Source organism: Sorghum bicolor, chromosome 1, assembly GCF_000003195.3.
Source record: "Sorghum bicolor cultivar BTx623 chromosome 1, Sorghum_bicolor_NCBIv3, whole genome shotgun sequence".
NCBI classification, from domain to species: Eukaryota; Viridiplantae; Streptophyta; class Magnoliopsida; order Poales; family Poaceae; genus Sorghum; species Sorghum bicolor.
The window spans coordinates 77102102-77116945 of record NC_012870.2 but is presented as its reverse complement, the minus strand read 5'-3'; the positions used below and the strand labels follow the sequence as shown (position 1 = coordinate 77116945).

Genomic DNA, 14844 nt, shown 5'->3' with positions numbered 1-14844 from the left:
CCTGCCTGTCTCGTATCGTCGCTAGTGTGCTAAAAAAAATACACTTTCTTGTACCCGATCAAAAAAATAAATACACTTTCTGGTCGACTCGCTCGCCTGCTCAAAGAAAGCGAGGAACGTCATTGCGATTTCAACGTACGCACGTCGTGCGACGGGTAAAAAGAAGGCTATGGCACGTTATCGTTGACTTATCTGTTACGTGTTAGCTGACATGTGGATGTGGGACTTCTCAGTGGCGGGCTGACCAGTCAGACTCTGTAGTGCAGTGAGTACTATATTGGCAAATCCTGGTCTTACGTATTATTCCCTCAGCCTCAAAATACTTTACTTTAGATGCTTGTTCCGATTCATAGCTAAAGCGTCAATTATTTTGGGAATGGTAGAGCAAATTATATGTAAGACTTCTTAGCCCGGCATGACCACAGAGGATGGTAGGGCATGACAAAGTCCCGATGGGCAAGGCATGTGGCTATAGGGGTAGGGGCACACGACAAAGTTCTCTTCTTTTTGCCCCAAATCAACATAGGCACATATATGTCAGGGAGAGCCGATTTGTCAAAGGAGCCACAACGGACTCAACCACACGCTTGTTTGAGCTAGTGATGGTCTACACCGTTATGAACAGTAGCGCACGCGAGATCAAAGTTCTACTATGGCAGTTGTAGCATGACAAGTTGTGACCTCTAATACTGTTTCTGCACGTCCAATGAACGCAAAGAGTAGAGAAGGCAGAGATAGACTCGGTGGAGCTCATTTCTAGGGCATAGTTGAAGCAAGACAAGGGACAACGGGGATAGTATAGGAGCTTGATGACTGGTAAGGCCTTGTTTGGATGTAGTCGGATTCGCATCAATCCACATGTGTTGAGGTGGATTGAAGTGGAACTTGAACTAAATTTCACTCCAATCCAATCCACTCCAACACATGTGGATTGAGATGAATCCAACAACATCCAAACAAGGCCTAAATGGTGGTAGCAAGTATTGGAGCAGTGACAGGGCAGAGACACATATGTTAAGCTTGAGGGGAGTGGAAAGGAGGCTAGCATGATCGGCGGATAAGCATGAGCTTGGCAAAATTTATGCCATGTTGGCTGCTGATCTATATATCAGTATATGCGATGTCAAATCTAAGGGTCAAATAAAAGGGAATATACTTGCAGTGAGTCACTTAAACAATTTATGACCGAAATTTTCAAATGAAATTGCAAAGTGAAATGGATGTGGGCATGTGCTGAATCACTTAAAAAAATTATGGATCCCTAGATTAACTTTAGAGTTGATAGATCTAACTGAAACCCTGTATATATAAATAAATGGATCTCTATTCTCTAGTGCACTTAACTCATTAGAAAAAAAAATCCGACATTTCTAACGTGCCAAAGTAGCTAGGCGTCACATGAGAATAAAAAGATGAAATGCGGCATGTAGAGATGTAGCAGTGGTAGTACGCACGCATCACATGAGACGAGTTCTCGGTACGTCCCGCACACACGCATCACATGTTAGAACTATACGGCTATACCATGCATGAAATTCACTGGACCGGCAGGCAGGGACCATGGAGAGCCCGGATACGGTACGGTCCCGGCGGCTGAGCTGCCATTCCCACATGCCTTGGCGCACGCGGACACGAAACCGTCGCAAAAAGCACGGGAGGCACCGGCGCGCGGCTGGAGCGCACGGCGGCGCCCGGGCGATGGATGGATCGAGCTGGTTTCGCTTCAAGGCACGTCCATGCCGGCTTACGTACCCGCAAAGCGAAGCGCGCACATGGCCGGTGCCTGGTGGCGCGCGCGCCGGCCGGGCCGGCCCCCGCGCCACCAGCACACCCAGCGGTCGGCCGTGCGTGGCCACGCGCGCGCGCCCACGGCACACGGCACACGAGCCCAGGGCCAGGGGATGCCCCGCGCGACACCCGCATGCTCGCCGCGCTGGCCTACGGGCTACGGCTGCGACCCCCGATCTAGGCCAGGCCCCAGCGCGTCGTAAGCTCTCGGCACGCAGCGGCGAGCGAGCGAGCTTTTCGCCCCGGAAATGTCCAATCCGCGGGGCTTAGCCGCTGCCTGGGCCTGGCCGTGCATTCGCTTGGGTTGGGTTGGGTCACCAAACGCCAGTGTTGTTGATGGCTGGCTGATCTGGTGAGAAAAACAAATCGCCGCTTCGTCTTGTACCGTCCATTGTACGTCTGGGCGTCCGTCCGTCCGTCCTGGAATGATGCGGAGAGCTGGCTGGCGGCCGGCCGGCCGGGCTCACGGCCGACCGACGTCGCCGTCGTCCGCCCTGGACGGCCAATGCCATCATGAAGACGGTTAGAAGACGGCCAAGATTTGCTCAAAAGAAAACCCGGGCCCTGTGGAGGGGTAAAAAAACATGCTGAAACGCCCTTCAGCCAACCAAGACGCGAGCATGATCCGTCAGAAAGAGACCTGCAAACCTGTCCCCGGGAACCAGAAAACAACCAAGAAAGAGACCGCGATCGCAACCATGGGAGGGACGCACAGCGCAGCAGAGCATGATGTCGTTACGTTACTCGTCACCGGGCACAAAAAGCCACGCGCGCGCGCGCGTCGTTTTTTTTTTCTTGCAGTCACAGCTACGTAGTACTCCGTACGTAGTAGCGCCTAGTAGTAGTGAAAAAAGAATTAATAATAAAAAAAGAATTGACCACAGCCAATCAGCCATCTACAGTGCTATGAGGTAGCAGCCAGCAGGGTGTTCTGACTGCACGGCCATGGCATGGCATCCGCGGATCATGAATGCACGGACGGATCGCGCTCGCGCACTTGCCTTTGCGTGGCGAGGAGCTCCTGGATGGACACGTAGAGGTGCTTGCCGCAGGAGGAGTCCAGGGAGAGGGACCGCCGCAAGGGCTGCTCCACCGCGAACTCCACGTCCGTCGTCTTCCTCGTGTCGATGGCCTCGTCGCCGACGCTCTCCGCCTTGCTCCGCCGTGGCGGCTGCTTTGGGTGCCGGGGCCCTCTGCCGCCGCCACCGGCCGGACGAGCGCCCGTCGTCGTCGTCGTCCCGTGGCTGCTGAACCACCTCTCGTGCTCCCCTCGCACCTCGATCACAATGCTGTCGCTGGCGAGCCCGTCGTCGCGGCGCCTGGGGAGGGCAGCCGTCGCCGCCGCCAGGGCGCGCCGCGCCGACGGGAGCGCCGGCAGCGAGACGTCGCTCCGGCAGAAGGGGCATCGCGCGCTGCCCTGCAGCCAGGTGTCGATGCAGTCGATGTGGAAGGCGTGGGAGCAGTTGGGCAGCAGGCGGACGCGCTCCCGCTCCACGAACTCGCTCAGGCACACGGCGCACTCCGACACGGATATCCTCGGCGCCAGGCCGCCGGCGTCATCACAGGCCGCAGCCGTGAACTTGACGACGGGGAGCATGCGGATGAGCGGCAGGCCGAGGCCCCGCCTGGCGTCCTCGGTCGCTGAGGCGCGGCCTGCGACGTACGCCGCCTCCTCCCGGCCGCCACTTGTCCCGCGCGCGCGCCGGTGCCACGGCGGGTGGCGCGACCACACCGCGCGCAGCAGCTGGCACTTGGTCACGAACGCGTAGTAGCTGGCGAGGAGCGCGAACGCCGCGAGGATGCCCACGACGGTGATGATCACCATGGTGATGCTCGCGCTGGACGACGACGACGATGGCGACGGCGGCGAGGGCGAGGACGAGCTGCTGGAGGCGAACGGTGGTGGCGGAGGATCCATTTCTAGCTAGCTTCCGCCCCTCCCGGTCCCGGCCAAGATATCAAGGCTACTTGCCCGGAACAGTTGAGAGCAGAGAAGCGTACGGCCGGGGCAGAGAAAGCAAAGCTTGTGAGAGAGACGTAGAGCGGCGACGTAGCAGTGACAACCAAACCAACGGATGGCGGCCGCCACTATTATACCAAGCGACCAAGCTTGTGCGTGAGCAGTGCAGCTGATGCCGAGAGGCAATGTGTATGCTGCTGGCAGGGTTTGAACTTCATATCATCGCACTCGCAGGATAAAAAAGGGACGCCATGGCTATTTGTGGCTTCAGTTCAGACTTGTGCACTGCTTAACCGGTCGGTGGTTATGGCAGAGGTTGAGTGCTGGATAAGCTATTGATCGAGATCCTAACCATCCGTTCGCCATCCGACGACGTGAGTGAGCTCGAGCGTGTCTGATGTGATCCCAAACCACAAGCTAAAAAGCGAAATAGAACAGGTGATGGACAGTGATAGACAACTTCTATACGCGAGGCGGCGGTGGCTTGGCGAGTCACTCGTCGCAGGGCAGTTGTCGACGGCGAAAAGACGTGCCTCTGCCTCAATGGAGCGCACGCCTGCCAATTGCCATAGCACCACCCCCTCGTACACGCCGTGCAGGAGTTACTCCCTGGTCTGCTCTGTAGAAACGGCGAAGGTTCGGTTGGGCGTGAAGTACCTGCTCCTAACCTCGACGTACATGCAGGGTTGGGCGTCCGTGCAGTTTCTCTCTTTTGCTCTCCGTTTCTTTCTTCAACCTGCTCGTGCTCCCTTTTCTCCCGTAGGCCATACGTACTTGCATACAGTATACACGAAAGAAAAAAGTCTCCGTGCGTTCGTGCCGTGCGCCCTGCCCCAAAAATGAATGCGGCGCTCCTGTCCGTGTCCTGTCCACGTCCGGTATTTCCATCCGCAGAGAAAAACATGACAGACGCGATACAACTCCTGTACATACTGCCGCCGCATCGCCTATTATATACTACATACAGTATATGCTGATGATGATACGCGTGACAGCGTGAGACGGACGGTCGTGATCACCGATCGGACATGAGCAGTGCATTACTTGGTACTGCCCATCAGCCCATGCCATGCGGCCAAGGAGGAGACGGCACGGGAGAAGTGAACAACAGAGGCCAAAATCATTGTCCCCCCGGCGGCAGTAGCAGCAGCAGCGACTAGCAAGGCTCTTTCCTAGAGTAGTTCCTACTTGTAGTCCCTCCCCGTCCCCGCGGCCTGTTTGTGTTCTGTTCGCGCACCGTGTCTCGCTCGCCGTCCATTTCGATCCCGTCCTCGCTCGTCCTCCCCTCCGCACAGGCGCTTCCACTGTGGGTCTGTGGGCTGTGGCGGTTGCGGCCTCGTTTCGTTCATTCGTTGGTCGTCGTCGGGGGCGGTTAAAAGGAAACCAGGGAAGAAAAAGGCGCAGCGGGCGGGCCAGCCGTCCATGCGGCTGTGTCCGACGCCGGCCGTGGATCGCCGCGACAGCCCAACAGTGCCCCAACAGGAGCGCGGCCTGCTCAGCTCGCGGGGGCTCGGGCTCCGGCCTCCTCTCTCACCGCGCCGGAGAAGGCCGGCGATTTGACCCTGCGGTGCGGGGTGCCGGTGCCGCGGTAGTGGTAGACCCGGGAGCATGTAACAGCAGCGGATGTCGCGAATGACATCGACGGCGGATGGGACGTGACGCGCGCCCTGCGCAGTGCCCGCCGGCCAACAAAATCATCGACAGCTGCAATGCGACCGTGCGCTTCAGCTGTGCTGCTGTGGGCTGTGGCACTGGCGCGACTAGTACGCGAGCAGTTCTGATGGTTTTTCTCGGCCTCCTCCGCTCCGTGCAGCAGCAAAAGCATATCAGGCAAGATTAGAGGCCCAACAGAATTGAGATGGGCCGAGCGGATCGGATTCGGAGGTGCCCCCCCCCCCCCGGTTCTGTTGGGCTTTAAGCGCAGCACAACGGGATTGTCCGTGAAGTGACGCCGCCACGCACGGGCGGGCCGACTTGAGTTCCGCGCGCGTGCCGCGGACTCGCCATTGACATCGGCACGTGAGGCGTGACACCGCCGGTGAGCCGGGCCGGCGCAAGCTCGCTCGCTTGCGTTGAAACTTGAAAGGGCGTGATCCCAACCCCAGCGGCGGCGGAAGCACGATGGTGATTGATTGGCGGTTGCTGCAACTGCAAAGTCGCAGGAACTCGCGCTAGCTCCCAAGCAAATCACGGCTAGTCGGCCGGACAGGGACGTCCAGGTCTACGATTGTACTGTAGACGGCATGCCTGGTCCTATGTTCTTTAATAGATTCCGACAGAGCTAGTTTCCTCTAAAGCTTCGGAGAAATACAGGCAAGAAGAAAAGGGACAGCAGGTCTGACAATTATATTGCTTTTTTACAAAAACGTCTGATACCCCCCGCTAGTATAACAGTCCAAAATTTTATCTTACGGCGAACTGTGAACTTGTGTCCCTTTCAGTTTGAACACAAGCTGGAGTGTATACAACACCGAGCCGTTTTTTTTTTCTTTGACAACTCAGCACCAAGCCGTTGGTGCCAAACTTCTCTGTAGCGCGGCCAATTTGTGTTCCTCTCTGGAGCATTCGTTCCCTATCGACCAGCAATGTCCGCTGCCCACTCTACAGGCACGCACGCCGCGCTACCGTGAGGAAGTCAACGATCCAGACTTCCAGAGAAACCCATGCATGCTTCCTCCCGATTTGTCAGATGCAGAATTACAAGGCAGGCAGATTCTATTTCACGATGGGGGTGGAGCGGGTCGATCCATAGGATCATCGAACCGGCCTAAAAATTAGAACTAAATGGGCTCCTAATGCAATCCATAACATAGCAGAGGAGCAATGGATAAGAACCATTCGAACCAACGGATCAAGTGGGTGGAACCCTTCTGCCTGACGTGGCCGCCGCCACAACGGCCCCTTCGGTGCCATGGAGACACGCAAGCTGCTATCGCGCTCGGGATCTCGTGAGTCGTGACAGTGCGCTTGTCAGGCCACTCCAATGAGAAATCACATATAGTTTCTATACCTATTAATTTCTATAGACACTATGTATTGAAACTATGGTCCCAATGGATAATGTCTATACAATAATTTGTTATCCAATCACATTCATTTTCTCTCCATTCTCAACCAATGATCTCGCGTAGACATGGTTTCTAAGTTAGATCCAGTTTTTATGATTTTTGCTCTCTCTCTTCAATAATTACCTTGCCACATCAGAAAAATGCTTAAATGACACTAATTAATGTCTATAGAAAATATGATGAATTCTGCATTGGGAGTGCCCTCAAAGCGGGTTGTCATCACTGCCTGCCATGCCGACTTCCGTCGCCGCTGCGCTTCGCTGGTGCCAGGTCGTCATATTTGAATTTTTTTTTTGAAAAATCGACACTGTGTATTTGACAAATATTATTCAATCATAAACTAACTAGGCTCAAAAGATTCGTCTCGTCAATTCCGACCAAACTGTACAATTAGTTTTTATTTTCGCCTATACTTAATACTCCATGCATACGTTTTAAGATTCGATATGATTAGAAATCTGGAAAATTTTGCAAAAATTTTTGGAACTAAGGCCTTGTTTAGTTCACGCCAAAAACCCAAAACTTTTCAAAATTCCCCGTCACATCGAATCTTTCAACACATGCATGAAACATTAAATATAGTCAAAAATAAAAACTAATTGCACAGTTTGCCTGTAAATCGTGAGATGAATTTTTAAGTCTAGTTAGTCCACAATTGGATAATATTTGTCACAAACAAACGAAAGTGCTATCGTGCTCCGAACCAAAATTTTTTGGAAACTAAACAAGGCCTAACCTTGTTTAGTTCCCCAAGAAAAAAATTTCGCGACACTGTAGCACTTTCGTTTGTTTGTTTATTGTCTAACTATAGACTAACGAAGCTCAAAAGATTCGTCTCGTCAATTTTGACCAAACTGTGCAATTAGTTTTTATTTTCGTCTATATTTAATACTCCGTGCATGCGTCTAAAGATTCGATTTGACATAGAATCTTAAATTTTTTAGGTTTTTTGATGGAAGTAAACAAGGCGTAAACAAGGCCATTGGCAGATCCGTGCGGGGGAACACGGCTTACTACGGTCTACGAGTGGTTTAACGGTCAGTGCTACCTTTGTCAAGTGCACCACATACTGTTGCTGGCAATGGCGTTCGTCTGTCATGCTAGTCATGAAGAAATCAATCTGTCTTCAATGTTTCTAGCACTACGGGGCACTCAGGTGGTAATGCAATACGACACTGCCACGCCACCGAGAGCAGATCCATTAATGCTTTTCATGGGACTCAATTGAGTTTTCTAATGTGGAGCGATCCGTAATATCCATCGGAGCTCCATTGGTTCAGCAACTAATAAAAAGGAGCATCTGGTGCTCCTGCGCTAATCAAACGGATCTTTGGATCAGTTGCGGTTCGCTCCATGGAGCAACCACCCCCATCTTTAATTCTATTCCATGGATGATGGATGGTTCGTGTGAGCGTATTATTCGTCGCCGCGGAGCAAGGCCTGCTGCGGTGCTGCCAAGTCAACCCCCGTGACGCGCTGCTAAGCAAGTGGAGATCCACATGGAGTGGAACGACGCACCTAGGGCGGCCAGGTAGAACTAATCGTAATCCGGCCGTTTCCGCGCTCCCTTGTTTGTTTGTTTGTGCAGAGCGCAGCCTCCATTTCTTTACACTGTCACCGTCAGGCTACGCAAGTTGGCCGCCGTGCCACAGTCGATGGTCAACCCTGCGACTCAGGCCTTGTTTACTTTACCAAAAACCAAAAAATTTTCAATATTTCCTATCACATCAAATTTAGCGTCATATGCATGAAGTATTAAATATAGACGAAATCACGAGATAAATCTTTTGAGCCTAGTTAGTCTACGATTAGACAATATTTGTCAAATAAAAACGAAAATACTACAGTGCCGGCCTCATTATCTATCGCTCCAGAGGAACATTCACGGGTTCACAAAATTACGCCTTGTTTACTTTTAAAAAATTTTACAAAATAGAAATAGTAGTACTTTTGTTTGTATTTGATAAATATTGTCTAGTCATATACTAACTAGGCTCAAAAGATTCGTCTCACAAATTATAGGTAAACTGTGCAATTAGTTATTCTTTTATTTATATTTAGTACTTCATGCATGTGCCGCAAGATTCGATGCGATGGAGAATATGAAAAATTTTACAAAATATTTTAGGAACTAAACAAGGCCTTACTCACTCCATACCCATAAAGAAAGTCATTTAGAACAAGAACACGGTCTCCAAAGTCTAACTTTGACTCCTTATTTTTATAAAAAAAATTATCATAAAGTGATATATATACTTTTATAAAAATATTTTTTAAGACAAATATATTCATATGGTTTTCACATTTTCAAATTTGACAACTTAAAAATTATTTAAGATTGTATTCTCAATGTTTGATCAAAATTTTGTTTAATATAACTTTTTTTGTGTGTGTGGAGAGAATATTTCTTTTCCCTCGGGTAAGAAAAATATATTTGGCTTCGTCTCATCATCATGGCGCATATCATACACTACTGGTTCTCAAAAGCAAATATACTACTTCAGCTGCTGGTCAAGAAAAGGGTTTCGGTTAACCAAACATGATCGCCGGAAGCCAGATGGTGGCTTGCCATGACGGTACACTACACTTAATTAAGTTAATCGGTTTGATGTCTGCAAATTTGGTGATGTGTGGGTAACATAAACCTACCTCATGATGTTGACTTGGGGCCTTGCAATGCAGCCAATGTGGTAAGCAAGTGGAGGATCCCCGCGTGGCCCCGCTTGATCTTATCATCGTCACCGTCCACGCGTAATTTAAAAGCCAACAAGCACACACAAGCATTTGTGTCAAGGACGACAAATTAATCATCAGCAACAGAATAAAGGTTCCTCCATTAAGCGTGCTTACGTCAGCATGACGGAAACATGTCAATCTGCCCCAGCATGTTTTTTTCCTGCAAAAAATAAAAAAAATTGCTTCATAAAAGTAACCTATTGCAGTTTCTCCAACAATTTTGGGGAATGCGTGCGTTAGGGCTGCGGATAGCATAGTGCCACGGCACCGATGTCCGTTGTAAGTTTTACTTTGCTAAATTTTAGCCAACTAAAACTATTTAGCTACTCTTAGGTGATTAATGCGACTAAACTATTTTAGCTTCTTTTAATCTGTGTGTTTAGAAGTTTAGCTATTAAAGTGACTAGTTTAGTTGGTTGAAATTTAGCAAGGAAAAGGCCCTGAGTTGATGTCCGATAAAATCATAAAATTGTAGCCAAACACACCTGTCTTTCCCTTCATCATACCCTTGACCATGTCGCTTTGATTCCCTTGCTGACAACAGATCTGCTATCATTTTGACGGAGAGCCAAGATGGTTATTAGCAGCCGAGACTAGCGTTCGATCTTCCTAGTCCCTCTCTTGAACCATGGTGGTGTGGTGCTTGGTTAGAACTTTAGGGCCTGAGTTGGGTGGCACTAAAGGTTGGAGAAGAAGGGGCCAGGCCGCATAGAGGGACAGCCGTGCGTGGTAGTGGTAGGGACAAAGCATCTGTCTTAATTAGAAGATCAAGGATAGGATGTACAGGGAGCGATGCCATATAGAAGATGGTCAAGTGAACGACACAGCAGGTGGCGATGGCGGCATGTCGCCGCCGGCCAAGGGGTGACGGTGGAGCTGCACATTGTGCTGTTGTGCATGCCGAAGGGCTTACACAACACAGCTACACCAGAAAAGACAGGCGTTAGCAAAGTTACACAGTTTACTTTCAAATGTCCTGGCTTAATTATTAACCAATGTAACAGCAAGCCTGATGAGATGTGTCAACAATGAGGAACGGAAGGATGACGAAATGGCAATGGCAATGGCAATGTTGCACTAGTTGACATGTCATCCGACGACATCTGGTGCACCAACAAGCACGGATCCGGATCCATCAAGTACGAACACGAGGACAATGTGCACAGGAACACGCGAGATTGATGCAAGAACTAATCTCTGTAAACAAGAAGCGAAGTCTCTCCTCTATGGCTGTACATCGCATGCACACGACACGACTCAATCCAATCATCAATGAAGCGAGCAAGTGCGGGGACGGGTTAATCGAGACCGATCAAGGCTCAAGGGATCGAGGTTGATCGAGGTGGATCGGCAGCACCGTGCTCCGCGAGCTCCGGCCGAGCCCGAACGATGACAGAAGCCGCCGGAACCGGCCGCTCGTCTCGCCAGCGCCGCGGTCAGCGACGACGTTGCTGCTGCCGGCGGCGGCAAGGCTCGGGCCGGCCTCCCCAGAGCTGCCAGCAGTAGAAGGCTCCTTGGTCTGCGGCTTCCGGCCGAGGCCGCCCGCGAAGCAGTCCATGGAGAAGGAGCGCGTGATGGGCTCCTGCGCGGCGGCGCCGGTCTTGGTCGGGAACCTGCAGGAGCTCCCGTACCCGACCCTTCCCGCGGCGTCGTAGATGCGCCGCCCATCCCCGAGCTGCAGGTCGCGGCAGGACGCGTCGCCGTGGTCGTCGCGCGCGAAGGGGAGGACGGCGCCGCCGGTGACGACGGTGCGGCAGAGCGGGCAGCTGACGTTGTGGTGGAGCCAGGTGTCGATGCAGTCGATGTGGAAGGCGTGGGAGCAGGTGGGCAGCTGCTTGAGCCGCTCCCCGGGCGCGAACTCGCCCAGGCACACGGCGCACTCGGACGCGGACGCGGAGTCCTTCGCCCGGCGGCGGTGGTACCTGACGACGGGGAGCGCGGCGACGACGTCCGGGTCGAGCCCGCCGGGGAGCTCGGCGGCCTCGTGGTCGGTGAAGAACACCGCCGAGACGCGCTCCACCAGGTGTCGATCCTCGCGGCGCGCGCGGTGGAGGAGCACGCCGGACCCGGGCCCCCCGCCGCGGAGCCAGCAGCGGACGACGAGGAAGTAGTAGCTGATGAGGATGAGCGAGGTGACCATGAACCCGATCGCGATGACGATGGCGATCGGGAACGCCGCCGTGCCGTTGCCGTCGTACGGAGGCGGGGACGACGACGCGTCCGGCGCCGGTATCGGCGCGCCTGCCGCCATGCCCGCCGCGTCCATCGCTGGCAGACGTGCGTGCGCCTCGGCCTCGCTCGCCTGGGCAAAGTCAATGCCTGCGCGAGGACAGATCAGCCTCGGGCGGGCGGCTAACCGACCGGCCCGAGAAAGAAATAGGCGCACGACGCAGCTAGCTAGTGATCCAAGGAAGCAAGCCCGCGAGCGAGAGCACCGCAGCCTGCTGGTTGCTGGAGAGACAGGTGCGGGCTGGGGTGAACAACTAGCCGGTGGCCGCGCGCACCAGCGCAGCGCGCGGTGCGCGGCCGCGTCGGTTAATAGAAAACTGCGGCACGCCAACTTGCGAAAGAGATGAGTGCTGTGGCTGCCGGTACGGTACGCACGCGAGGCCGAAGACGAGGCCGCGGTGCGGGACGAAGTTTGAAACGGCTTTTATACGTGCGTGCGAGTGGCGTGGAAGTGGAAACCGCAGCGGGCGACGGCGACGGTTCAGCTGCAGTGCGGACGCGCCGAGGGGTCACTGTCCCTGGTGGGGACTGGGGTGGCTTCCCCTTCCGTAGGTGGCTCGCCCAGGTCAACTCCTTGGCTCCTCGCCGCAGTCGGCTGCGACGGTGCGGAACGTGTGCGACTCTCCGGCGGCCGCCACCGGATTCCAACGCAAGGCAACGTTCTAGCGGAGCCGCCGGCGGCATCCAAACTGTTCACAGCGTGCACGCGTTAGAAATCTGGAGCAGCCACGTCACAAGCATTTGACTTAGAGCCCGTTTACAGCGAACAAATTTCAAAGCGCACACACACTTTTCCAGTCAGAGTGCCCAAGTTGGGCTTAGAAGAGTCCACCCCATGCCGTCACCGGAGGGAGGAGATAATTATCCGGATCGTTTGATTAGGGTCCTGTACCTAGCGGGCGTGCAAGATCAATAATAATGCAAGTGACCGTGATGATGGGTTCGTTTCCGCAGCGCCATTTTTCTATGGTTACGCGTCGGCTGCCGCCTAACTCGCGTTGCCTAATCGAAGTGGTTCCAGTGGATGGACACAGTACTGGACACGAGCCGTATGAGCTGGAAATGGTTTCTATCTTCGCCGAACTATTTTTTTTGGATAAATTGCGTGTATGCCCTGTTTGTTTATCCACATGTTTCGGTTGTGTTTCCTGGAAGCCTTTTAGAAAAATGCAGTAAAAGGAGTGGTTCTGACTGCCCTGTTTAGACTAATCTGATTATGTTGCTTGGATCTATTATTTGTCATTTTTAATTGTCCACAGTCAACTCCGGTTTGCAAATACACGTACCTAGCTAGTACGTATCATTGTAAGCACGATAGATATGATCAAATTGCCTGATGCTGCTTGCTTTAGGCTTTGTTTAGTTCGCGAAAATATTTTTTTTTTGAATATTGTAGCACATTTGTATCTATAACAATTAGTATTTAATAATAGACTATTTAGATTTAAAAAATTCATCTTAAAATGTATGCAAATTATGTAATTAGTTATTATTAATTTATATTTAATGTTTCATATATGTGTCTAAATATTCGATATGATGAGGTCAACAGCTTATGGGTGGGAACTAAACATGACCTTAGTTCTTCTCGCTCCCATGCTGACGACTCAAAGATACGTACCATGGTTTCGTTTCAGAAATGATTTGTTGACAAGCTTAATTCCATTAAAGGTGTTGTGTTTAACAGGACAATTATTCATGATTATTTATATATCTATAAAATCTAAAAAAGAAAGAAACATAAAGGAAGCTTCATGTCACCAAAAACAATAGGGACGTTCATCTGGGCCTTTAGCAGGAAATTAAATGGGCCCTTTTCCCCTTCAATGTCTTCTGGGGGCTTTGGAGTTGAATCTGCCATCTAGCTGAAGCCTAGTTAGCCATTCAGGCCATGTTGCTAACACTTTCCGGCCCAAAACTGAGCTGCAACTCTTTCTTTCTTTTTCCCTTTTTTTAGTTCCACTTTCAGGTGTGGCTATATTGTACTGTAGGAATAAAATACCAGGTTAATTGGTGCCTGAACAGAAGTAAAGTTCGCTCTCAAAAAAAAAAGTAAAGTTCAGATGTCTATCCCGCTCCTGTGGGCATATATTATTCAGACGTCACACCCAGGGGCGGAGACATAATAACCAAATTAACATTTGTGCTATGATACAAAAGATAGCTGAAAACTAAAAAAAGAAACAGAACTAATTAGCCTCAGGTCTCTCTAACCTTCTCCCGATCAATCTAATTCTTTCGCCAGAAAAAAGAATCACAATTTATAACAAGGGAAAATTAATTAACCCTAGATCCTAAAGGTTAAATGACAAATAGTCGGTCACTTGTTTAGCCATTACTCGAACAAAATGGTCACTTAAACAAGCAAAATGGCCATTGAAACAAGTGAAACTGATGATTAAATGAAAATGGTGTACTCTAAATGACCGTTTAGGTGAACAGTGACAAAAGCATATGAGATAAGGAAGATAAGAGTTAGACGCCATTGGAGATCCATTTGGAGGGAGCAAACAAGCAAAACACTAATTACAAATAACTAGCTTTTAGAGATTAATATAGAAGAAAAACAAAAAGAATCAAAGTACAAATAACATCATTAATTAGCTAATTAGACAATTAAGTATCTAATTAGGGAGTGTATTATGGGAGGTATGGGAAGGTTGGGGTGTCAGGCCCCTTAGCTCCTCCTTCCCTTTGCCACTAGTCACATCTAAGAATCTAACCAGTCGAGCCATACTTAGTTAACAAAGACATTGTGTGTGGTCGGAAGCCTTAAGACGACAGGTATGAAAATAGGCATGAAAGTGAGTCTCGATGAGTTTGATTGGAATGTATGGACAATATGGTGGTGTATCTCGATCATTCAAGTTCGAATTGTCTTTGACTCAATTTTGGTGTCTATTTTTAAATTTTTTAATGATAATGAAAGGTGGTTTTTGTACTAATGAGTTGGTTATAGTTTTTTAAAATCATTTGTGTTAGTTTTTTTTAAATAATTCATATATTGTAAATATGCATAGTCGTAGTCTGCTTTATCTGCTTTAATCTACTTTGAAGTATGCT

At 50.7% G+C, this 14844-nt stretch overlaps 2 protein-coding genes across 2 annotated transcripts; both read right to left on the bottom strand.

Moving 5' to 3' along the window:
- LOC8085473 (RING-H2 finger protein ATL1) lies at nt 2490-3961 on the bottom strand. Its single transcript, XM_002465803.2, has one exon. It carries the CDS (start codon nt 3704-3706, stop codon nt 2753-2755), a length of 954 nt encoding a protein of 317 aa, XP_002465848.1. The 5' UTR covers nt 3707-3961; the 3' UTR covers nt 2490-2752.
- Nucleotides 10600-12165, bottom strand: LOC8080550 (RING-H2 finger protein ATL16). Its single transcript, XM_002465802.2, has one exon. It carries the CDS (start codon nt 11816-11818, stop codon nt 10865-10867), a length of 954 nt encoding a protein of 317 aa, XP_002465847.1. The 5' UTR covers nt 11819-12165; the 3' UTR covers nt 10600-10864.

Coding starts and splice junctions, on each gene's coding strand:
- LOC8085473 (XM_002465803.2), bottom strand. CDS start 3,706: ATGGATCCTCCGCCACCACCGTTCGCCTCCAGCAGCTCGTCCTCGCCC.
- LOC8080550 (XM_002465802.2), bottom strand. CDS start 11,818: ATGGACGCGGCGGGCATGGCGGCAGGCGCGCCGATACCGGCGCCGGAC.